The sequence below is a fragment of the Megalobrama amblycephala genome, linkage group LG15 (genome assembly GCF_018812025.1).
Source record: "Megalobrama amblycephala isolate DHTTF-2021 linkage group LG15, ASM1881202v1, whole genome shotgun sequence".
NCBI lineage: Eukaryota > Metazoa > Chordata > Actinopteri > Cypriniformes > Xenocyprididae > Megalobrama > Megalobrama amblycephala.
The window spans coordinates 31,849,416-31,876,433 of NC_063058.1; the positions used below are offsets into that span (position 1 = coordinate 31,849,416).

Below are 27,018 nucleotides of genomic sequence, written 5' to 3' on the forward strand. Positions count from 1 at the left end.
GGCTACATAACAATGAATTAAAAACATTTAACCAATAATGATAGCCTAATAATAATAATAATAATAAATAATGTAAAAATATGAAATAAAAAAATTAACAATCAGTGAATGGATTTAAAAGACTGTTGGATGTGATAAAAATATACACTATATATCAATAATATTTATTGATAAACTTCATTCGAATGCTGCTGTAGGCATCGCACACAACACAATAGGCAACATGTTAATAATCACTTATTAATTCCGCGCTTTTTCTTAATTAAAAATAAATAGTATTATAATCTTATCCATTTCTGATAGTTCAGGTTGCTATGGTAGCGCAGATTGTTTACACATGTAACTCGTGGCCACGAGAAATAGATGTCGTTCCCTCAACATAATGAAGTCTTGGCCACGAGAAAAATATCTCGTTCCCTCACAATATGATCTCGAGGCCACGACTTTACATCGCGTGGCCACGACATAAGGATGTCGTTACCTCGACAAAACGATCTCGTGGCCACGACTTATCACGTTCCCACGAATTAATATCTTGTAGCCACGACATATTATCACGTTCCCACGAATTAATATCTTGTAGCCACGACATATTATCACGTTTCCACGAGTTTATATGTCGTGGCCACGACAAAACTAAGTGAACCGAACATGTCCCCTCCCGGTCACCGTATTTGCACTATGTAGATTACACTGACTTTAACGAAAACAACTGTTTTGCAGAACGTGCCATGTTTGCTGTGTTCTCGCATTTACACGGCTTTGACTAGCGGATGTCGCTAGCGTGCCACGCCCTTCTGCTCCGCTGCTTTGCGCATACGTAGGACGAAACATAGGATTGGCTTAGGCGACTGTCACTCTCTCGCAACCATGGCAACCACCCTTTTGCCACACATGACCTGCCCACTTGCGCGCGCATGTTTGATTTGGGGAATTCAAGAGGCATGGATCCTAGGAATACCAAAACAATGGCAGAGAAACAGCAAGCAAAATTCACAGTACCGGCCTATGCAGTTAGTGAAGGCAAACCAGGCAAAAAAAGGAAGACAGTAACAGTACAAGAAAAGGCAATGAACAAAAAGTCTTTGGATAAACAAAGAAATAAAAGGCGAGTTAATATCGGCGTGGCTTTCCAGCGATGGCGAGAACTGAGAGCAGGATTGTGCACAGTTTGCACGCATGCATCAATCGGCATTTATCATATATGCATCATATAACAGTGGCAGGTCCCGAGGCAGGCGCATATAACCACGGAAGGTCCAGTGGCAGGCGCATATAACCACGGAAGGTCCAGTGGCAGGCGCATATAACCACGGAAGGTCCAGTGGCAGGCGCATATAACCGTGGCAGGTCCCGAGGCAGGCGCATATAACCATGGAAGGTCCCGAGGCAGGCGCGCATAACCGTGGCAGGTCCCGAGGCAGACACATATAACCGTGGCAGGTCCCGAGGCAGGCGCATATAACCATGGAAGGTCCCGAGGCAGGCGCGCATAACCGTGGCAGGTCCCGAGGCAGGCGCATATAACCGTGGCAGGTCCCGAGGCAGGCGCGCATAACCGTGGCAGGTCCAGTGGCAGCTCCCCCTGCCACGCAAAGATTTTACTCCCTTTCAACTGAGGGAACTCAAGGGGCTGAAAAGTGACTCCTTGATGGCTTTATTTCTGCTGGACAGGTAAATCTTTCTTTTTGTATTTTGATCATACATATTTTTTTGTTTATTTTTTCATGAAGCATGTGTCATTAGCACACGTAGCTGCGTAATATAGCTAACATAACATTACTTAGCGAGCCGTAGTAGAGACGATAAATAATCTATAGGCCTAGCTCAAGATGATAGCTATAGTGTTGAATTGTGCATAATTTTGCTTTAGATAACTAAATACATGTTTAACAGATAGTAGGCCTAACGTTACTCCGCATCTAGGAACTTTTCTTAGAACTATATTTACCCTCTGTCTAACTCTTTTACCATGTTCACCTGTAAGTTTACCTGCACGTTTTTTTTCGCCTTTGTTTTGTTTTTATATTCTCTACCTATGTTTACTGATGTCTTTGTCTTGTATCTGTGTGTGTCGTACACACTTTGTTGTATGTGTGTGTTATTATTTTGTGTCTGCAATGCAGTTGTGAGTTGATATTTGAGTGTATGTTACTCTGTTTATCTGTAGAACAACGTATATGTTATGAATCTTACACGAAATTCATCTTCATCACAGTGTAAATGATGGTAATGGAAAAACGTGTATCATGCAACCTGTTTTTAGCTTTGCCTTATAGATAACTAGCTCGTTAGCGAATCAAAAAATATATATTTTAAACTTTACCAATATCAATATGCTAGCTTGATAGTGAGTACCAGAGCCGTTTTTCGACGGCTCTGGTGAGTACTAAAATCTTGTTTGTTTATCTTCATAATTATAAAGTTATTTTTATTACATGTGATTCTGACATGATGTCACTACATGCACTGTGCTCCTTCCTCTCCGCTCGTCTCAGGTAAATAATGCGTCTTCCAGCTCAGTGGTCGGAGTCGCGCGTTCATGCGTTTTGGGGGCGTGGCTTTGGAAGGAGCCCAGAAGGAGGGGGTGGAGTGAATGGAAATAATGAGCTGTCTTTAAAACAGTCGTGAGAGGTCTACAGACACTCGATTTTTATACTTTCTTTTTCAGAGTACTTACATTTTAATTATGTATTGATATATAAATAAAGTTTAGCCTAAACAAATTTTGAAAAAAAGTTTTTTATACATTTTTTTTACCTACCCTGCCTTTAAGACCCCATCAATAAATTATTGACTATTTGACCTTTAAGGCTTAATATTGTAAAATTTGAGACATTTTACGACTAAAAAAACTGCAAGAAAACAGACAATGCTTCAGCAAAGGTGTTTTGCAAAACTTAATAAACATTGAAAAAATTTAAATATTTCACATTTAAAATATTTAAATTATTTAAACTATGCAACAACTTACCAACAATGTAAAATTTAACATTTCATCTCACTTAATCTAGTACACACTTTAATCCAGTATGCCATAGGGTAGAGCTTTATAGCTATATAGCTCAATTCAAGCACACAGGATGGATCAAGGTTAAAACATAACCTAATACACACAACATCCCCTGTTACCTGCCCTGGGTCCGTGTTCTACTATCATCATATGGACTCCATTTCCCACCATTCCCCATCTAGGAACTAATCACACACTCACACCTGTTTCCCATCAGTGACACTTTAAAGCTGCACTCAGACACACACAGATTGCTGAGTAATGTTTAGCCTTGTCTCCGTGTACCTTGTTCCTTGCCTTGTCTAGCCTAGCCTGTGTTTTTGACACTAGACTGTTTCTTTGTTGATGATCATTTGCTGCCTGCCTTGATCCTTTGCCTGGGTTTTGGATTACTCTTTTGCCTTGCCTTTATGTATCTGTTTGCTGGTGATTGACCTACTGCCTGTACAACTACGCTTTTCCTATTAATAAAGCCTGCACGTGGATGTCCAACTTCGTTGTCCTATCCCATACGTTACAACTACAAAAACTGTACTTATCCTTTTAATAGGGCTGCTGTCATTGACAAGATCATAAATAAAATAGTCAATCATGAGGTTTCTAATAAACATTGCGTTGTGTGAAATGATTTAGTCTTCTCTTCACCGATTTAGCGTTTATCTGAACTCTCTACAAATAAACAAAGAAAGCTGATCCTGATTGGTCCTTGTGTGTGCATTCGAAGTGCTGATTGGCTCACGCAGATAGAACCTTATAGATCCAAGTTAGAGTTTGACTTTGTTAATAGAATCTTTTTGTTTCTATAAAAAAGTACCAAAATGTACACACATAATGTAAATAAGTTGTCACAGAATATGAATATGTGAATAACAAAATTTTGATAAAATTTTGATGTCAGATAGAACCTTATATTTCCAAGGGGACAATATGATTTTAATTTCATCTTTCTGATTCTCTTTCATTATTTCCTCCATTTTCCTTTTAAAGGACGTTTCTGCCTCCTCAAACATGCAGTTAGTGGTAGCAAAACAAGTTTGTACAGCACTTTTACAGGCCTTTAGTTTTTTTCACGATAAAAGGTTTTTTTCTCTGTAAAAATGAAAATGTTATCAAAATGATTTCCATTCACGCACTTCCAGCACACTTAAAGTTCAAATTCACTCACTCGTTTTCAGTCACTCCTTCAAGTGCACTATTAGTGGAGTAATGAGTCATTTTGACTGCGAATTGCACGTTAAGCATTTTCCTCCATGACTCCATAACCTTTATAAAGGTGTTTGTTATAATAATTAATTTACAAATGCATTATAAATCATTAATAATTTAGTTATAACTGCATGAATAAAAAGGCAACTTTAATGCAGCACCTGCCAAATAGTGAGCCGTTTTTAACTCACGTTATAAATGCTTAATAAATGTATTTATTCACACTTATTTATCTCAAAACCAGATTCCTGATTTATTGCAGGATGCAATAAAAATTGACTTTCATAATTAGTCTGAAGAGTGTTGGATTTGTGGTTTTCTTCATGACTGCCACTTTTCTTACTATGTTGCTTACCAGAAGTTTCTGTCTCACCCATGATAGTCTGTTAATGTTTATAACTCATGAATAAATTGTTCACGTTTCCACTTTACATTAAGGTTCACTTTCACAGGTTATTAATATTTGTAACTCATTAAAGGATTAGTTCACTTTCAAATAAAATTTTCCTAATAATTTACTCACCCCCATGTCATCCAAGATGTTCATGTCTTTCTTTCTTCAGTCGAAAAGAAATGAAGGTTTTTGATTAAAACATTCCAGGATTGTTTTCCTTATTCCTTTCAGTGGCCTCCAAATGGTGTGTGTGTGTGTGTATATATATATATATATATATATATATATATCTTTAGAAAATTTTTGTCTTACACATCAGCTCAAGGCCTTGTAATAATGATCATGCAAGTGTTCTGTCTCGAGGGGTGGGACAGGGATGAGAGGGTGTGTAGAAAAAAAAAATGTTTACTGAACTGATTCTGTAAATTGTTCATGTAAACAATAATAAATATATTGATGAAAAAAGTTTCAATTCCATCTTGATAAACAAGCTGTGGGTTGGCGTCATGACCTTTTTGGAGAGTATCGTGGGCAAGAAAGAAACTTCTGGTAAGCAACATAGTAAGAAAAGTGGCAGTCGTGAGATATTAATAAGAAAAGCACAAATCCAACACCCTTCAGTCTAATTATGATAGTCAGTTTTTGCTGCATCATGAAATAAATCAGGAATCTGGTTTTGAGTTAAATAAGTGATAATAAATCAATTTATTAAGCATTTATAACATGATTTAAAAACGGCTCACTATTTGGCAGGTATTACATTAAAGTCGCTCTTTTTATTCATAGTTATAACTACATTATTAATGATTTATAATGCATTTGTAAATGACTTATTACTCATTAACAAACACCTTTATAAACCCTTTACAAAGGGAACCTTAATGTAAAGTGTTACCAAATTTTCTTCCATTTCTTGTACTTTTACTGCTGTAAAGCCAAGACAATCTCTGTCCATTAGTTTTCCTATTGTCACTGTGAAGCTGCTGTCACGATCACGTCTGTTCCTGTCACATCCCGGACTACATTTCCCATGATCCTCCATTGCTCATCACCTGCACTCACTTCACAATCACTCCACACTAATCACCACACCCAGCTGCCACTCATTACCAGGACTATAAAGGACTGTCACACACACCTCCTCCCCGCGAAGTCTTGTTTACCATTGTGTCATTTCTGAGCGTTTCTATCCTGTCTGCCTGCTTGTTATCGTTCCTGCCTGTTTCTTGTTTTTGACCCGTTGCTGCCTGTCCTGATCTTTGCCTGTCCCTTGACTACGACTCTGCCTGTTCCTCACTGTTCCTGTTTGTTCCTGTTTTGACCCTGCCTGTACGACCACTCTCACCTGTAAATAAATGCTGCATTTGGATCTTACTCTGAGTCCTGCCTTCGCTACAGAAGACTTCGCCACACCGAGATCCAGCAGCTTTCGTGAGTGTTCCTGTCTCAGCTAATATGAGTCATTCTGTCCAGTTAATGTGTCTCCGTCAAGGAGACAGAACGATTGAGGATTATGTCGAGGATTTTATTGGACTGGCACATTTAACAACCTTTGACACAGTATGTCTCATGATATTCTTTCGTGGGGGACTTTCTGATCCGCTCAGTTCCCTCATGCCACTGCATGAAACTGATGGGACTCTAGAACAATATATAGATCTGGCATTACAACTGAGTGGCTCTAGCTTTACTGTGGGTGTCGCGGAGGAACGCGACACCTCGTCTCTTCATGTAATGGCTGCCACGCCAGACAACACCCACAAGATGGCTGCTACCACAACAACATCAAGTCAAGTCTCCGCTGATCTTCCAGAACCAAGTCACCTCTCCGTTGATCTTCCAGAGCCACGTCACGCCTCCGCTGATCGCCCAGAGCAACGTCACGTCTCCGCTGATCGCCCAGAGCAACGTCACGCCTCCGCTGATCGCCCAGAGCAACGTCACGTCTTCGCTGATCGCCCAGAGCAACGTCACGCCTTCGCTGATCGCCCAGAGCAACGTCACACCTTCGCTGATTGCCCAGAGCAACGTCACGCCTTCGCTGATCGCCCAGAGCAACGTTACGTCGCCGCTGATCGCCCAGAGCAAAGTCACGTCGCCGCTGATCACCCAGAGTCACGTCACGTCTCTAGATCAGTCCGGGAGCGGAGAGGGTTGCGTTCCAGTGTGGCTGATCCTCCACTGACTACGGTCCGAGCAGCTGGCATCCCGAAACCCAACCGGCCGCTCCTCGCCGGCCCGCTCTTACCCGCCGGCCGCTTCTTACTCAAGCCAGCCGGTCTCGCTCTCAAACCAGTCGGCCGCTTCGCTCTCAAGCCCGCCGGCCGCTTCGCACTCAAGCCAACCGGTTGCAACGCTCTCAAGCCAGCCGGCCGCTTCGCCTGTGTCTACGGACAAGAGGGCCACATCGCCTGTGTCTACGGACAAGATGGCCGCATCGCCTGTGTCTACGGACAAGATGGCCGCATCGCCTGTGTCTACGGACAAGATGGCCGCATCACCTGTGTCTACGGACAAGATGGCCGCATCGCCTGTGTCTACGGACAAGAGGGCCACATTGCCTGTGTCTACGGACAAGATGGCCGCATCGCCTCATCCTCGGAAGAGGAGAGGAAGGCTTCTTCCGTTCTTCCCCCTCTTACGCCCAAGCTGCTTGCTCGGCCGGCGCCACCTGCGCTTCTTGCCCTGCCAGCGCCACCTGCGCTCCTTGCCCTGCCAGCGCCACCTGCGCTTCTCACTCTGCCGGCGCCACCTGAACTCCCTGCCTTGCCAGCACCACCTGAACTCCTTGCCCTGCTTCTTGCCCTGCCAGCGCCACCTGCGCTCCTTGCCCTGCCAGCGCCACCTGCGCTTCTCACTCTGCCGGCGCCACCTGAACTCCCTGCCTTGCCAGCACCACCTGAACTCCTTGCCCTGCCAGCACCACCCGAGCTCCTGGCCCTGCCGGCGCCATCCAAGCTCCTAGCCCTGCCAACGCCACCCAGGCGTCTCGCCCTGCCAGCACCATCCGAACGCCTGGCCCTGCCGGAACCACCTGAACTCCTTGCCCACGAGGCCGCAACAGACCCCGTTGAAATCCCCAAGAACTTTTTGGGGGGGCAGTATACCTGAGGGTGGGGAGCTTGTGGGTGGGCACTCTGCCTGGCCACTGCTGTCATTGGCCTTTGAACTATTATGGCCGTTTATGGACCCTAACCTGCCGTGGTTACCCAAACCACCTGACCTGCCGTGGTTACCCAAACCACCTGACCTACCGTGGTTACCCAAACCACCTGACCTACCGTGGTTACCCAGACCACCTGACCTGCTGTGGCTGCCCAAGCCACCTGACCCGCCTGACCTGCCGTGGTTGCTCAAGTCACCTGACCTGCCGAGGTTACCACCTGATCCCCCATGGCCTTCTGACACTCCGGGCTCACCATGGCTGCCCGTGGCACCTGACCCGCCATGGCTGCCCGTAGCACCTGACCCGCCATGGCGGCCCGGGAACCTGCATTGGAGACTCCGTTCCTGTCCGCCACTAGAGCTCCAATGCACCCACCCCCCTCCCTATTGGTGTCATCTACGCCGCGAGGACGCGCCTTCCGGGAGGGGGGCGTTATGTCACGATCACGTCTGTTCCTGTCACATCCCGGACTACATTTCCCATGATCCTCCATTGCTCATCACCTGCACTCACTTCACAATCACTCCACACTAATCACCACACCCAGCTGCCACTCATTACCAGGACTATAAAGGACTGTCACACACACCTCCTCACCGCGAAGTCTTGTTTACCATTGTGTCATTTCTGAGCGTTTCTATCCTGTCTGCCTGCTTGTTATCGTTCCTGCCTGTTTCTTGTTTTTGACCCGTTGCTGCCTGTCCTGATCTTTGCCTGTCCCTTGACTACGACTCTGCCTGTTCCTCACTGTTCCTGTTTGTTCCTGTTTTGACCCTGCCTGTACGACCACTCTCACCTGTAAATAAATGCTGCATTTGGATCTTACTCTGAGTCCTGCCTTCGTTACAGCTGCTTTGAAACAATCTATTTTGTAAAAAGTTCTATATAAATGAAGATGACTTGAGTCATTAAAATGTTTATAAGCAACTGAAAAAAAAAAAAAAACACAAATGTCAGGGCATGTCAAAACTTCTCCAGTACCTCAAATCAGCCTCAGACTCCAGAGGGTTAAGTATTTTCAACTTGACAAATTTAGTTATTTAAACTTACAGTTCAATAGTTTTCAATACCTAAAATTCATGTATGTAACCTATTGTGGCTTATTGTATTAATTAAACCAAATAAATAATTATTTTATTTATTCTTTTATTTCAAATGTTTCAGCTATGTTTTGGTTGAGAACTTTATTCCCATTTAAATTCATTTTTACTGTAAATAATAATTGATCTGATATCAGCCAAACATCAACTGACAATCAAATCAATTAGATTTCTCAAAATCTGAGCAGAGGACAATTAAACAACTCCAAAAACAGCTTTACCAGATTCAATTACAGAACAGTTTGACTTTATTTCATTCATAAGATGTTTCTGAGAATTAACAGAGGTTTAGCTCTAATTAATGTTGATTATTTTTAATTGAGAAAAAAAAAAAAGTTTGAAGTCACCATTTCGTATAGTGAAAGTGTTTGCTTTAGTTGAGCACCTAAATCGTGGCTTCTTAAATGACTCTGTTTTTTACACCAATTGCAGCAGTGTTTCATTAGGAAAACTTGTGATTTGATAAAGTAGATCAGCTGAAATTGTCTGTTTATGACATGCAAATGTTTGTTGTACAGTGATACAGTTTAAATGACCATTTTAAAGCAAATACAACAGTAGAAAGGTTGCGGCCCTACTGAACAATGAACATATTTTCTTTTTACTACACAAATTTACAGGTAGCTGTGAGAGAAAGAGTAACACTGACACAAACTGAGAATATCCAAAACATCTTATGTGCAAATATTTTAAACTGGGCACTTTGACAACAATACTGATCACACAAATCTCAAAAAAACAAACTACTATAATTCATGCCACAATGCATGCTGGGAGCCATGGATGAGTTTTGATTGGTGCACCCAGAATGCACTGCAGCATGAAGCTTTTTGTTGTTATCCCCATTGTTGAGTATTACTGCATAGAATTACTTGTCTTTTTTTTCTCCACGAGCTTTTTTTGCAATATTCCTAAAAAATTGTTTGACAAGATCCCAGAATTTACCAAATGCTGACTCACTACCCTTTCTGTCCTGTAGCAGAGGATCTGTGTCTGAAATCTCCATATCAAAGTCTTCTGTTTTCTCTCTATTTCTCCTCTCTTCCCCTCTCCATCTCCTCTCTTTCTCCTCTCGTCTGAATCTCTCAGCATCTTCAAACATCCGATTACTGTAGTGTCCTCCTCCATTCTGCTCTATCATTGTGTCAATCGTCTGCAGTAGATCATTCACCTGCTCTCTGTTATTCTGATCTTTATTGTTGAAGATGTTTAATCTGCCCTGACAGCTCTCAAAAATCGGTCCTAATATGTTGTGCTCATTTACCTCTGACTTAAATGTCTCTGGGTCAATATCATCTCCATTTGTAAAGAGGATTATAAGATATTTCAGCATACCATCACCAAACATCATCTGAATTTTTTTCAATACCTCTTCCTCCTGCTTTGTGAATCTTTCTACTGGAAGTACAAATAAGAATGCATGAGGTCCTGGTGCAGACAGAAACACACTCTTTGCCATCTCTTTTGCCATGTCTTCTTCTGGAAGTGTTGTGTCAAAAAACCCGGGAGTGTCAATGACAGTTATAGTTCTGCCTCCAACAACTGACTCCTCAGCCTTACATTGCTTTGTTACAGAGTTCAAACTTTTTTTACATTCAAATCTGTTCTGTCCCAGTATAGTGTTTCCTGTTGAACTTTTCCCAACTCCGGTTTTCCCCAGAAGGACGATCCTTAGTTCAGTTTTCTTGGTGTTGCTCTGTCCCTGCTCTCCCACTGTTGAGAAAAACAAGAAACTCTTGTTGGCATACAGAGCATATCTGTTGCATTCTTTTGCTTGTATTTGAAAATAACAAATAAATTTAACATATTACATTTTTAAATGTATCATACTTTTTTTTTTCTTTTACAGAGCAATTTTGGCAATTGCTTTCCCACAATGGGCAAAATTCTGAATAAGAGCCATCATTTTCCAAGTGTTTATATGGTGTAAGCAAATGTTTTTTTCCTGAATAGCACAAGTGATAATGAGATTGATTTCATACAACAGCTCAATAAATATGTTCATTGTGATATACTATACTCACAATATTGTCTGTTGCACAATTTTGCCAATGAAAATATATCTATAAAGCCAGAGCAGAAATGTTGTGCATCTCCAAACAACACAGTGTTTTGTTTCTGAATGAATTCACGTTTTGACCAAATCAACTGGGTGAATCAATGATTCAATTGCCAATTCATAAAGAGAGCCTTTATTCCTTAATGAATCAGCCTTTTCAACGAATCTAATTAATTAATGACTCAGTTAATTGCTCATTAAGACAATCACTGCCACCTACTGCCAGTTTTAGTTTCTTATTTAGAGTATATTTACATTAAACAAATAACTTCATATTTTAGGAATAATTCACCTGGGGGAAAAAAAAAAAAATTATATTTACTTACCCTCATGTTGTCTTTGTGACTTTGTTTCTTTTTTATGGAACATTAAAAATATCTTTTGAAAAATGTTGGTCTACCAAATAAGATACAGCTTCTTATATTTCTTATAAAGTATTTCTTTATAGAACTACTTTTTAAAAATGTCTGTTTGATGGTATAAATTATCTTTTGGGGGTAATTTATTGATGCCTTGGCATTACCAATAAAAAAAAACATCAGCAGAAGCTGCTTTCAAGGTCTAAATTTGACATTGTTGTTTTGGATTCCCAAGTGAAAAATAAAATATACTAAAATGTATTTTATGTTAAGTATACTACAAATATATTTACATGTTTATAAATACTCTGCAATTGTACTTTTAATATGCTAAATTGGTATACCTAAAGCTGCAGTCCGCAACTTTTTTTGGTTAAAAATTATCCAAAATCAATTTTTGAGCAAGTACATAACCAGCCATTGTTCAAAACTATCTCATTATCTTAGCCCGATTCACAACAGTAAGCTTATAATAATGTTTTTATAATAAGAGCGACATGGCGGATTTCCGCGGGAAATTCAAGCATGCAGCAGTTCCTCTGTGCGTCATTACGTCACGTCCGTAAACAGAAAGGAAGGAGTCCAGGCTAGTCGGTTTTATCATGTGAGGAAGCTGCCGGTAGCGGCACATTTATAGCCTCACAGCAGCTGAAATAATTAAACTTGTCATTTTGATGGCGGATTGTAATCCAGAAAGATCCAAATGACAATCATCAGTGACAACTGGAGATTAACCCGTAGTCAAAAAGCAAAAGACTTCAGACTGTGGAGTGACTACAGAAATTGAAATCTACAGGTAACGCTAATATACACTAAATACACAGTCACGCAATGCTGATGTTGTTAACATTAACAATTTAAGAACAATATAACAGTAATAATAATTTGCACGGTTTGGCATGATCCGAGTTAAGCGATCGTTAGATTTTATCATCATTGGCAGCGTGATTTATTGTAGGCCTAATGCTTTTTTCCTCAGTTGGTCAGAACAAAAGTGGCAGAAATGTTACTTACTTGTTCAGATGATATTTTCCAGTGAAAATTCTTATATTGGTCATACTTTTAAGATGTAGAATCTGTGATTCTGAAGTACAGTATCCACACCGGTGCGGTGACTGACAGCAAGCATTAGATTCATCCGCGCTGACGAGCCGTGCCGACGCACAACACACGTACAGGTAACTGTTCCGCATATGACTGCAATCGCATGTTTCAAACAGAGATGGTGACAAAGAGGAAAAATTGCGGACTGCAGCTTTCATGTCTGCTAAATTAGAACAAGTAATTTTGTACTTTAGTTATCCGGACATAGTGTTGAGGTCCAAATAAAGATATACTAAAGTATATTTGATTGTGCTAAAGTGAAACTATTTCAAGTATACTTTATACTCTTTAAATATGTTGCATTTAAATTATAGTTTTCATACTATCCTTACTAATAGTGCTATTAAATACATTGTAGGCTTGATTTTAAGAAATATGTATTGTTCCACTTTATTGTTCAATAAAGTTTAATGATAATATTTATATCAGCAAGTCTCAAGTGATACGTCAGTATGTCATATTAAAGGGTTTGTAGTTAGCAGGGATGGCCCTGGCATTTTGGCCCAGACCGGCCCACCACCACACAAGATCACAAATACTACAAATCACAAATACGTCCTTCCGCTTATATATATATATATATATATATATAAAATTTCATGACTATATAGTTATATATTACTAATTATATAATTTCATGATATATATATATATATATATATATATATATATATATATATATATATATAATTTCATGACTATATAGTTATATATTACTAATTATGTAATTATATGTATGTGTATATATATATATACAATTTTTTTTTTTTTTTTTGAAGTTGTTTACAACCAAGTCACCAAATACGATGAATACACACTGAGCATAACCCAACACACAACAGTAAATCTATTAGCCTTATTACAGTTCACATATTCTTATCACAATGTCAGAGCCACTCTGCACAATGTTAATTGTTGTTGGTGTGGGTGACTTATATCCAACAAGCTATGGTAAACAAGCTAGGTAACATTATAATCGCTAAAATAGCGATTATAATCATCAGAAAAAATCATCAGTTATCATCTTTTTTGTTGTTGTTGTTGTTATGACTAATTACTCAGCACCGTCAGCATTAAAGAGAAAATAATCACTTCATCCGATGTTTTTGAATAAAATAGCCTTGACAGCCAACTTACTGGAACTCATCTGACTGTAGAACTGTTCTCTCCCGCCGGCGCCACCGGACTTCTACAGAATCTACACCATAGCTGTGTCTGAAACCGCTCCCTATCCACTATATAGTCCACTATATCGGGTGTCGGCCATTTTGTAGTGGTGTCCGAATTCTGAGTGAACGACTTCATTCCCTACATTCGTTCACTACTTTATACCCACAATTCTCTCTGATTTCGAGTGTAGATTCGATGTACACTTGCTGAAGCACTATTTCCCAAAATCCAATTTTTTAACCTTTTCTTTTTTTAATTAATCACTACTTGAATAAAACCTACTAAAATGTAGGGGGACATTATATATAGATGAATTAAAAAAAAAATGAAATTATATTAATAAAAAATATTTTCATTATTAAAATATATTATGTAGGCATTAAATCAATTTAATGTGTTTTACTAACAGCAATGTGTTTTAATATTTTGCGGCACTGTTAACTCATTAATCTTTAAAAGATGATAATTTAGTGGATGATTTAAAAAAAATCGTTAATCATAGGTAGCGTATTCAAATCATAACGGTCGCCTGAGGGCGCTCAAAGACCACGTAATCTGTGAGCGTGAGAGTTTCTAACAACTTTATTAAAAAGGATAAATACATGAAATTATGTACACTTGTTAATGTGTTTATTTTTGTTTGCAGTATTTTATAGTATTAAATGATTATGAACACATTAAGCATGACAAAAAATTACATAATTGATTAAACTACAAAGCTGGCACGTATGATTACAAAATAAAGTCATTATGATTGTTATTGTTATTAACATTATTTTATAATGTAAATAACATGTAGGATAAAATAGTTTTAAAGCGTGTCGAGCCGTTTCTGAGATCTCCGACGCACAGTGTATACGTCAGCGTCCGAATTCACTCACTTCATTTCGTTCACTCCATACAGATATAGTGCACTCAAATGCCATACACTATATAAGGATTAGTGAATGAGTGAACGAGTAAGCGGTTTTGGACACAGCTCATGATCTACACACCTTCTTCTTCTTCTTCTTCTTCTTTCCTGTTTTACGGCGGTTGGCATCCAGCTTATTGGTGCATTACCGCCCCCTTCTGCTCCGGAGTGTGGACCAGATAATAGGTCTACAATCTTATTCCTTACCTTCTATTTCCCACTCACTTTTAACCCCACCCCACAAGAGGAAAAAAAAAATACATATATATTATATATATATATATATATATATATATATATATATATATATATATATATTTAATTATCCAAAACTAGTTATGTTTCCAATACACTACTAATATCCTTTTGTAATTCCTCCCTCACATTCTACTAATTTAACTTCAAATCCTACTGAATACCCCTGATTCTCTTAAAAAAGTCATCAATAATCTGATATGTTCCCTATCTTTTGTGCTCAATAACCTTTTTACCGTGAACTCCTGTTCCCCTAACACCCTCAATTTATTCCTCATCATCTCTCTATGAACTTCATATCTCCTACAAGTCATGATTATATGCTCAACTGTTTCCTCTTCTTGACATCCTTCACACAATCCTGTCTGGTGTTTTCCTATCATCTTAAGAGTTTTATTTAGTGTACAATGCCCCAACCTTAACATCACTATTTCTTCTCTCCGGTACCCACATCCTACCCTATCTCCTTTAACATTTCTTTGAATTTGATATAACCATCTCCCTTTATCCTCTCTATCCCACCTTTCTTGCCAAATTTGATTTAATCTACACACCGCTACACCATAGACTGTAAAAGCGCTACACACACACGAGTGTGACGTGCGCGGTGGACCAAACCACTGTGAGGCAAGGGAGGGGTGACTCAAAATGTTTCTAAACTTAAAACGCCCGTTTGCGTTTGTATTGCTTTACTACTTACATAATTATTTTAACCCTTTGATGCATAACATGGGTCAAAAATGACCCGGCTGAGTTTTTATTTTCTATATCTTTGCAAGAAATTAATTTCATCATTCAGTATTCCAGGTATTCCTCAATTAACTTGTTTTTGATCATAACAAATCCTCATTTAAATTTTTTCTTTCTTACTTTTTTAATAAAAATCATTTTTGTATCACTGCCCTTCTAATGCGCAACATGGGTCAAAAATTACCCGTATTCATTTCCTATGTAATTTTAATAACGGTTGAGTGTTTCTTTGCTGAATCTTTAAAAGAAATGTATTTTATCATTCATTTATTCCAGGTATTCCTTAAATATCTTGTTTTTGATTGTAAAAAATCATTATGTTCATTTTTTCTTTCTTACTTTATAAACAAACACAGTTTTTGTTTGTCTACATAAATTTTACACACATGGGTCAAAAATGACCCGTATTGATTTCCTATGGTATTTCAGTCATGACTGAGTGTTTATTTGCTGAATCTTTGAAAGAAATGTATTTTGTCATTTATTTATTCCAGGTATTCCTTTCTTACTTTATAAACAAACACAGTTTCTACATCAATTTTACACACATGGGTCAAAAATGACCCATATAGAAATCTTTAATATTTGCAAATTTTTGCAAGTAGGAACATATTTACTGCAGACAACTGTCTTAACAAGGCTACTTTTGTATATTTGATGGATGTAAGTCTTATTATATTTAATATATTAGGCTATATATTTCATAATTTTTAATTTTTTGTCATAAATCAATGCAATTGGTCACCCTTTAAGTCTATCAGTGTTCCTGAAAAGTAACAGTTTTGGACATATACAACATGGGTCTAAAGTGACCTGAATGAGTTATTACTTTCTATATCGCATATATTACAATAAATTAATTTTATCATTCATTATTCCATCTATTACTCAATAAACAAATCCTTATTTTAATTTTTCCTTTCTTTTTGAATGATTTTTCTTTTTGTGTGTCATTACCATTCTAAAGGCCAAAGTATACTTCACTTTTGTATGCGTATGTGAGGATCAGCATACAGATTTTTGTAACTTTTTATAATTTCTGCCGGATTTCTGTAACTGTGTGCAACCTGCGGGCCAGTCCAGTGTCAATCAAGAAAACAACCAATGGGCCGCTGAGCTACATATTTCATGAGCCGCGTCTGTCAGAAGGAAAAAAAACTAGCCTATGTGATATTTTTGAGTGTTTTGGGCCAGCAGCCCAGTGTCAATTGAAAAAGCATTGGGCCGCCGATCTAGGCCTACCACTTTCATGGGCCGAGAGAATTTTTTTTTGTTCTTTTTTTTGCAGTCGGCGACCGTCGGCCCCAAAAAGCACGTCAGCCCACCGGGAAAGTGCCCGGTATGCCAGATGGCCAGTCCGCCTGTGGTAGTTAGCATGAAATGAATGCCGATTTTAAATACATTTTGGCATACTTTTTTCACTAGGACAGACTTTGCATCCATTGATTCTGACATGTTTTCTCTGAAGAAAATCCAAAAGTTACCAAAACTCATAACTATGAGTTGCAGATGTTGCGCTGATGTTGTGCATTAGGTGGGTCAACAATGCACACTCTGCTTATTAAACCCACAGGGACGTAGAGCAGCACACAAACATTTTTAAATATAAAAAAATTAAAGGATTAAAATGCAAAATATTTTTGTTATGTAAACAAAAAACTTCAGATTGTGTGCTTAGATCGTAAGGGCCCTTAGTGTCCTATTTTAATGATCTAAAGTCTATGTGATGACACAGTCTAAAGCACATGGCACAGGTGCACTCAGGGCATGTCCAAATCCACTTTTGCTAGCTTAACGACAGGAAAAATGGTCGGCACATGGTTTTTGTCCCTATTCTCTTGATGAGTCATGGGTGTGTTTTGGGCATGACATAAAATAAACCAATAAGAGTCTCAAGTCCCATTCCCTTTAGAACCCAGTTGCGCCATGGTGGTTTCGCTATTTGAGCTGGTTTATGCTGGTCCTGAGCTTGAGCTAGTTGCTTAGGATCAGCTTAGAACCAGCACTTGACCAGCTTAAACCAGCCCAAACCAGCTGCCATGCTTCAAAACATACCTAACCAGGGAATAATATTTTAAATTGTAATCCTTTTATTTTTTAATATTTGCCATGTTGGTGTGCTGCTGTGTGTACATGTGTGTGTAATAAGCAGAGTGTATGCAGTCTATTTCAGTTGCCTCAAAATAGCAACATGCAACAATGTGCCTGAACACACCTCGTTTTCAGACCATCACGCCTATGGGCACACAAATGGGCGCACATATATTTGCTATTTAAATGTGGTGCAGGATGTGAAAATGATAACTGCATCAGGCTGAAACTATAGCAAAAACATTTGCATTTGAATTATAGTATAATAATAGTGCTCAGTTGAAGGTGGTAGTTCACTAGTAGCTAATGTTTTTTCAAACCTCACAGAGAACTACTAAGAGCTACTACATACAGGTTCCATAATTAACATGAATGATGCAAAATATATAATTAATTCTAAAGTTAAGGTCATGGTAACAGACTAGTAATGACTGAAGTATTACCAAACCCTTCAGAAGGAATTACTAATTATAGAATTAATTATACATTATTTAGAATTCTGCATCATTCATGTTAATTATGAACCTGTATATAGTATTTCATAGTATTTCTCTGGGAGGAATGAAAAAACAGTAGTTACTGATTAGTTAATAGTGAACTACCACCTTCAACTGAGCACTATTACTTACTAATACATTCATCAGAGTTTATTGTTAGTTAATAGTAGTTACTAGAGTGGTAATAATGCATTACTCATTTGTTTCTGTGTAGTTATTCATTAATGATGGATCAGTATTTTAAAGTGTTACCACTTCATCAAGTGTTTAACATACTGTAAGGACGATCGCCACTTCCACTCCTCCGTCGCCTCCTGCCTACAACAAAAAAGGTGACACACAAAACAATTAGTGCAGAGCATTGACTAATCTACAACTTTTCCAATATACACTGAAAAAAGATACATTTTTATATTGTTGAAGAGTATAGGATTCCTTGATTTTACCATATTTTAAATATATGCAAAACTTGAATTATTTGAAAAAAAAAAAAACAAAGTATAGTAATATATATTAAATACTATAATACTATAGTGTTTTTGAAATATACTATAGTAAATTACTTAATTTGTTGTGGTAATTCTATAGTTGTTGTGGTAATAAAATGACTACAACAATACAAATTATTTTATCCAATTATTTTACCCAATACTGTAGTTACTGAAAGTTTTCTACAACTATAGGATATATTATAGTATAATACACTACAGTATACTGTAGTAAAAACTAAGTATACAGTATTTATTACAGTTCACAGTATGATCACATGTTGAGGGGACACATAACATTTTTTTTCTTGTGGCCACTGGCCACGCGTTTAATGTGTAAACAAACCTACATGACTAGCAACATTTGGATTAATGGATATTATTGATACTTTATTTTGAATTGAGAATGACAAAAAGTGCAGAATTATTAAAGTATTGTCCTTAATGCCACGATGGATCCCAGTAAACATCCTACTTGACATTAATACAAACATGTTATCATTAAACCCCGTCCATTATCAATAGGTGAACAAATGACACAGCAAACCCTGCAACCTATAAACAAAACCCCTGAAACGAAATAGATATCGATGGTTAATTGGCAGTATTTGATTTTAATAAGTTTCTATAGCTTATATCGTTTCCTGGTTTGCATAATCTGAAAGTGAAACTACACAGACAAGTATTTTAAACAAAACAAGCCATACGTATTATAGACTATAGTGGAATTTTACTACTGATGGATCAAAAAAAAAAAAAAACTTAGTTTTAGCTTGTTTTAGACAGAATCTGAAATTCTTACCTGAACTGGACGCCATTTCAGCAAGAGATGGTGAAAATAGGGTTGGGCGGGTTTGATAAAAAAAAAAAAAAAGCCTTGACAAAATTAACCTTTCTTATTCATTTCAATGCTTACCACTAGAGGGCGCACAAACTACAGTTTTTCTCGATTGCTAACACACTATAACTGGTTCAGCTGGCCCAATTTCCATTAAGTTTAATTCAGTTCTAGAAACACAGACACATTTCTCAAAACGTTTAACACATTTTACCTGTTTTCACACACGTTCCATTTTTTCTCAGTGTTTTCTGCAAAACTCTGCATAAAAATGCAAAAAAAAAAAAAAAAATGCAGAAAACACAAACACTGTGAACTCAAATAGCGCACATTTATCCATGTGTATACATTAAGTAGCAAAACTGATGACACACCAATCAGAATGTCAGGATAATATAAAATAGGGCTTTTTATGTGTTTTATGTTCTTTGCAGTCCTATTGGTGGGAGACAATAAGGAAAAGAAAAATGAAGGGGACAGGGTCAAAGGACATTTGTTCCTGATGAAATACAAAGCACTACAGTTGATCATGTTTTTGTGTAGGAATAAACGTGAGGGAAGTTTGTCTACTACAGGCTCATCTACAGGGCAAATGGTCACCAATTGGTTGAGGATGCTGAATTTATTTATGTATTTATTTTTTTACTGTACTGTAATTGACAGTATACTACTTCAACTCTTCTTTTCATCTATCTATTTAGTATAATAAAAATAATTTATTAAAGCTTATTGTTGAATTTCTGCACCCTTAATTCATGTTTTTCTTGATTACTTAAACACTATAACCAGGATTTAGAACTAAAATTTCAAAACCATAACACCATTTATCAAAAAGCACACCCATTTCCCTAAACTAAACACTATTCCCCTGTTTTGACATATGAATCAGATTTGTTGATCTGTCACTGAAAAACTCTAGACACTTAATTTCTCATTGCCTACAACACCATGCTGTCATTCAGAAAGCACGTTCAATATTGTTCACTCAAGTCAGCGTAGCTTGAGCTCAGTTAGCACACAGTTACCCATGTGGAAACACTAAGAGTCAAAATTTATCACACACCAATCAGAACCTTCAATAGAGAGATAAAAGAGTCTGATTCAATTCATTCAGTTTTGGAACAATGGATCCAGAGAGACGTGATTGAAAAGGTCGAGGACACCAGAGAGGAAGAGGAAGAAGAGGAGGATGAGCAAGAGCAGTAAGGAACGGAGGAAGAGGTGAGGGAAGAGGATGAGGATGAGGGGAGTCTTAGATGAAATTCGTGCCACTAGTTGACCATGTCCTTGTCCATGATATGACTATGAGGGAGGCTGGGCAATGAGTTCAGCCAAACTGTAAGTTCCTTCACTGTTGTCTCGATTATAAGAATCTTCAGGGAGGAAAACAGGCTGGTGTACCTCAGTGTACTGTAACTTTTGAGTGCTGTACCCCCCAAAGACATAAACATAAAATTGCCCTCCACACATTTGATAAGGTGTGCTTAAGTCAGTATCAAACTAAAACAGTATCAAAAAAGCAACAAACAGCTTAGGATATTTCCTTTCAAATGAGACCATTTTCATGTTTCTGTGAGCTTTCGTTGTGCTCTTGAATGGAGAAAGGACATGTCTGAGGACATGTCGATGGTATGTAAATCATGCCAGAGAGTTAGCGTTCGTGGCGACATGTCAATCAAGCCAACCGTCCATTCAGAAACCGAGAAATTTGACACAGGCTGATCTCTCATATTCAGTTCTGGGTGACGCGCGAGATGGCTTGACTTTAGTATTTGTGAGTTTTTGTGAGGATTTATAGTTTATGGACTGTTTTGATTTCGATAATCATATCTAGAAATGGAAAAACATCAATGGCATTGATAAAAGAGATCTTTGAACACGAAACAGTGATTAAAATGATTATTGCCTCAGCCAGCGATGCAATAGGGAGGACGCATGATAGGAGAAGATCGCACGTTTGGTATGTATATACTGTATAGGAGCCTTAAATATTTGACTCATATTTATTTTACAATTTGTTTTGACGTTTTTTGGAGATGCGAGCTCCAGGGCGTCAGCGGCCATTCAGAGCTTGTGTAAGCGCCGAGAACAGCTTCATCTCGGCCAGTGCTTCGGGGATTTACCACTGGTTCTTATAGTGGTTAAACATGAGACAAAATTCAATTTGAGTACATAAAACGGGCAATCTTTGGTCTTAATAATCTATTATTTGTTCCAGAGCAAGTCAAATTGTGCTATGTTAAATTTGATAATTACATCCTTTACCCATATGTACGTCTGCAAGATGTCTGTTAAAGATCACTTAATCTGGAAAGCATCTGCTTTTTACAAACATCTGATAGACGTCTTTAAGATGTAAGTTTTACATACATTCTAAATCATAAACATCTTAAAGACATCTTCTAAACGTCTACTTGACATCTGACAGGAAACGTCCTATAGACGTATTGCAGATGAGCAAACACTCTAAAAAATACATCTTCCAGACGTAAACACACACATCAAATAGACGTCTCCAAGATGTATGTGTGCTATCAGGGTATATAGCATAGCATATTGGCTACAACTAGACGGGACATATCAGATGAAGACTGTTCTTTGCTCTACAAATACACAAAACATTACCCTTTATAGACATAGTGTTTTTTGAGTAAAGAAAACATTTTACATTTTTTTTCAAACATCAGATCTTTATTTACCTTTGCATTACATAGACGAGATGACCAAACTGTGAGCACACTTCATTCACTTCATTCACGAGGTGAGGCGGATTTACTTGTGTGAAATTGAAAATATCCATAAGCACAAGGCCATGAATCACAGCCGTGCTGATATACAGCCATATCACACGGCTACTCGTGTGATGTTGCTCATATACTATATACACTATTTTTTTAACACTTTTTTAGAAGTTTTTTATGTAACTTCAAAGAGTTTCCTTTTAAAATGACACCTGGATTTTGCAATTAGACCACTGTATGTGGGTATGGGAAGCTTTTCAATTTGGGTATGCAAAATCCAGGTGGAAATCCCCAAAATGGTCCCATTGCTTAGGAGGTTAAAGGGAACCGAATCATGAATCGATACACTGATTCATAACGCTTCGAAGCTTCAGGAAACAGTGTTTTGAAATCACCCATCTCTATATAAGTCATTATTTAGTTTTTTCTTTGCACACAAAGACTATTCTCGTCGCTTCATAAAATGATTGTAGAACCACTGTAGTGAGATGGACTTTGTAACAACGTCTTTAGTACCTTTTATGGGTCTTGAGAGAGGAAATGACATTGCTGGCTATGGAGGCCTTTCTGAGCCATCGGATTTCAACAGAAATATCTTAATTTGTGTTCTGAAGATGAACAAAGGTCTTACAGGTGCCGAACAACATGAGGGTAAGTAATTAATGACAGAATTTTCATTTTTGGGTAAACTAACCCTTTAATGATCAGGCAAGTTTAATATATGATGGTGTTCCACCAGTGAGCCTGAAGTGGTGGTCCGATATCTGGAAATCTGATCTTCTGGGCTTTTGCTTACAATTTGGTACCCCCACTTTGAAAATGTCTCCTGCGCCCCTGATTGTACATTGCATTTGAAATAGTTTGGCAAAATAATGTGTTTGAAATAAATTAGCTTAATATTGCTATTTTGGGATGTGTGTTTTTATTCATGCACACATCTGCAAAATGCTACAGGCAGCAAGAATGGTCTGAACTACAATACTAAAATTAAAGGAGACCTATAATGCCCTTTTTACATGATGTAATAAGTCTCTGGTGTCCACATGTGACCGGGGACTGGGGGTGGCCCCACATACATCATAATAATTATAATATTATAATTTATAAGTTTATTATAATGCCTATGGTTGGCCCAGCTGAATTTCACTAAATAAATTTAAACAGAATCCCAAAAAATTACGTCAGTCTGTTCTGACCTCATAGTGTGTCCATACGTATGTGTCAAATTTGGTGAAAATATCTCATTTTGTTTTGAAGTTAGATACATTAGGTTCCGTGTTTCCTATGCTGGTTTCGTCTCGATCGGACAAACAGTTTTGAAGATATCTTAGAGCTAAATCACAACGTTCCACAAACCATAAGCCGAAACCTGGCAAGTCTGGTATCGTTGGATTCCACAAAGGTTTCAGGAGTCTAAAGATGTGACTCCCGTGAAAATAAGTCGACCACACCCACAGTTATATACATTTTCAGCTTAAACCATATGTTTTTAAAGGTTTTTAACAGTTACAGCGCCACCTATGGTCCGATCTACACAAAAATTGGCATGCTTCTTTAGAGTCATATGTTGCACGTGCTTAACTATTTTTGTGAAGTTCTGAGTTTTCCTTTAGGCTTTATATGCTTTTGGATATATTTAGCCACGCCCACTTTCTTAATGTCACTGTTATACCAAACCAAAGGGTAAAGTTCAACCTTTTTTTTTGATAATTATTGATCTAAAGCGTGTCAAATGCAGTGTTGAGTTTCCTTTCGAAAGGGAATGTCTCAGGTTATGTAAGTAACCATTTTTCCCTGAGAACAGGGAATGAGACACTATAACTAAAGGGGTAATTACAGTGAATAAGAATCGAATCACCTGTAAATGATTCAGAATTAATATTTAACACTTCATCAATTATTCGTCCAACGAAAAATTTAGGTTAAAGTATTTTACCAATTCTGGATAAAATATTATCCCGTGGCCAACAGTAATAATATTTTATTATGATTATTATAAGCAAAAGTAGCCAAAATCTTTTAGTTTAAGGGCAACAATTTGAAGCACAGCACAAGAAACTTGTATGCGTGAAAAATCAAACAAGACTTTATTGACTACTTCTAATGATTACAAGAAACTAAGGCTAATATGAGTTATTGGTTATATGAGCTAAAGCTGATATGAGTTATGAAGAAAGTCCCAACTTCAGTACTAATAATTAAAATCGCAACCTGAGAAAAATCACAAAAGCAGAGCTTTGGCTTGATTCTTTCTGCTTAAAGGATTTTACCAGTTCCAGCAAGAGAGAGAGAATTTTGCTTGTACCTGCGTTCGATTTAACAGCTGAGGTAATCGGGTTGTTCTGTGGCTCGTGTTGAGCGGAATCGTGTTGGATTGGCTGTCTTTGAGGTGACGTCTCTCGGGGAAGCCCTGCGTTTGTTTGCGCGGGAGCTTTGGAAGGAAGTCGCTGGCTGGTGACGCGCTGAAAGCTTTTCTAAAGCCGAGTTCAGACTGCACGATTTTAGCCCCGATTTTGGCTCGCCGAAAGGTTTTGAGAAATTGCCGACAAATGCCCGAAATCACAGACAGATCGGTGCTTGTTCACGCGAGTGACAATCACGCAGTGTGAATGAGCAAAGATGCAATCTGAGAGAATCGCCGACGAGTCGCCGACACCCGTGAGATATTTGGCATGCTAAATATCTGGACCTGTCTGCGATTCAAAATCCTGCAGTGTGAAAAGTGTTCTGACTGAAAACTACATCGGCGATGACTGACAGCCAATGAGAGAGCAAGATACAGAGCAGCGGGAAGTTCGGGGAGGAGTTATAGACCACAACATCAGCAAGCATGGCTTCGTTTCAGAAAAAGGCTTCTTCTCGGTCTATTTGGACCCAAGAAATGGAAGAAAAATTAGTAGAAATTCGTACTGTAAGCTTCTTGATGGCTACCGTTTTTAATAATAATCCCAGTCTCACGTGAGAACTCCGGTCTTGCACGTGTGATATCGCGTTGTTTCCTTGTCACATCTCGCGTGTGTTTGGTTGTGAAACGTAGTTTGCGTGCCAGACAGAGTTGTCGGTGATTCTTCCTAAAGCCGAGTTCAGACTGCACGATTTTAGCCCCGATTTTGGCTCGCCGACAGGTTTTGAGAAATCGCCGACAAATGCCCGAAATCACAGGCAAATCGGTGCTCGTTCACGCGAGTGACAATCACGCAGTGTGAATGAGCAAAGACGCGATATGAGAGAATCGCCGACGAGTCGCCGACGCCCGTGAGATATTTGGCATGCTAAATATCTGGACCTGTCGGCGATTCAAAATCCTGCTGTGTGAAAAGTGTTCTGACTGAAAACTACATCGGCGATGACCGACAGCCAATGAGAGAGCAAAATACAGAGCAGCGGGGAGTTCGGGGAGGAGTTATAAACCACAATATCAGCAAGTATGGCTTCGTTTCAGATAAACATTACAATTATATAAAACAAAAACAAAGCACAAACATTTGCTTGACCATCCGCAACAGCAGCACATTGAAAAGTTATGTATTTAGTTCCAACTGTCGTTGCAGAACACACAATCCACAGTCTCCCCAACCATTTCCTCCTCCATATTCTTCTTTTATTAGGGCCCAAGCGAAAATTCGCGCAGGGCCCTCTTGTTTTTCTAAGGATTATTAGGGCCCAAGCGAAAATTCGCGCAGGCCCTCTTGTTCTTCTAAGGATTATTAGGGCCCAAGCGAAAATTCGCGCAGGGCCCTCTTGTTCTTCTAAGGATTATTATTATTTTTTTTTTTTTTTTTTTTTTTATTTTTTTTCCGTCTTCCGGGGCTTTTTGGGGGCCTTAACATGCTCAAAAACTCTTGAAAATTGGCACACACATTGGAATCCGCGGCCATTAGGACGCCGGAGAGGCTGGTACCCGGGCGTGGCAGGGGGGCTCGACAGCGCCCCCTTGAAAAAAGTCTGAAAATTTGGTCCATATATTAAACACGCTTGCACGTATTAGTATGAAACTCAGTACACATATAGACCTCATCGGGCCGAACAACTTTCGTGCTCTAAGTTAAACACCACGCCAACAGGAAGTCAGCTATTAAGGGTTGTTTGAAAACGCATGCTCTGGAATTTGATATACTCCTCCTAGACGATTAATCCGATCGCCACCAAACTCGGTCAGCATGAAGTCAAGACACTGATGATTAAAAATTGCCAGGGGATTTTTGATATCTCGAACGGTTTGGCCGTGGCGAGGCAACGAATTTATGGCGAGAAAAAGGAAACAGGAAATGTGTTATAACGTCTGCATACATATATTGATCTTTATGAAACTTCACGAGTGTGTTCGTTATAGGAGTCTGATCACATGGATGTGACTATTGTGAGTCAAAGTTATAGCGCCACCAACTGGCAGCAGGAAGTGTATCACTTTTTGAAATGTTTTGAGATCACCCTCTTATTTTTACCTGATTTGCTTCAAACTTCATCAGTGTAATGTCAATACACAGCAGATGTAGACCTATGACAGGATTTTTGATATTTGAAATATTGTTGCCATGGCAACAGGTCAAACTGTAATAATATTCTTGAGTGTTTTTGAGGCTCTTAACATGCTTCAAATTGCATGAAACTCGACACACACATCAATATTGTCAACCAGTAGACATGGACAAAGCCATAGAAATGGGCGTGGTGGAGGGGCTCAGTAGCGCCACCTTTTGACAAAAGTGGGGGGGTTAGTTTTTCCTACAATCACCAAACTCGGTACACATATTGTTCTCATCAAGCCGGACAATTTTCTAATTTACATTCATTAGCTCCGACCAACAGGAAGTCAGCTATTTTGGTTTGAATGTTAATTTTTTGAAAAAACAGGCTATGAATTTTATACTACT

The 27,018-nt window shown here is 38.5% G+C and overlaps 1 protein-coding gene across 1 annotated transcript; it reads right to left on the reverse strand.

Moving 5' to 3' along the window:
* Positions 1-9,351: 9,351 nt before the first annotated feature.
* LOC125247897 (GTPase IMAP family member 9-like) lies at positions 9,352-19,416 on the reverse strand. Its single transcript, XM_048159436.1, has 3 exons — positions 19,368-19,416; positions 18,354-18,395; positions 9,352-10,592 (listed from the first exon to the last, which is right to left on the reverse strand). The coding sequence occupies exons 1-3, from the start codon at positions 19,381-19,383 to the stop codon at positions 9,748-9,750; spliced, it is 903 nt and encodes a 300-aa protein (XP_048015393.1). The 5' UTR covers positions 19,384-19,416; the 3' UTR covers positions 9,352-9,747.
* Positions 19,417-27,018: the final 7,602 nt, after the last annotated feature.

Bases quoted from the DNA above. Each gene is read 5' to 3' on its own strand.
- LOC125247897 (XM_048159436.1), bottom strand. The intron at 10,593-18,353 runs GTATGTTAAACA...TTTTCTCAACAG, and splicing joins AAGTGGCGATCGTCCTTACA to TGGGAGAGCAGGGACAGAGC.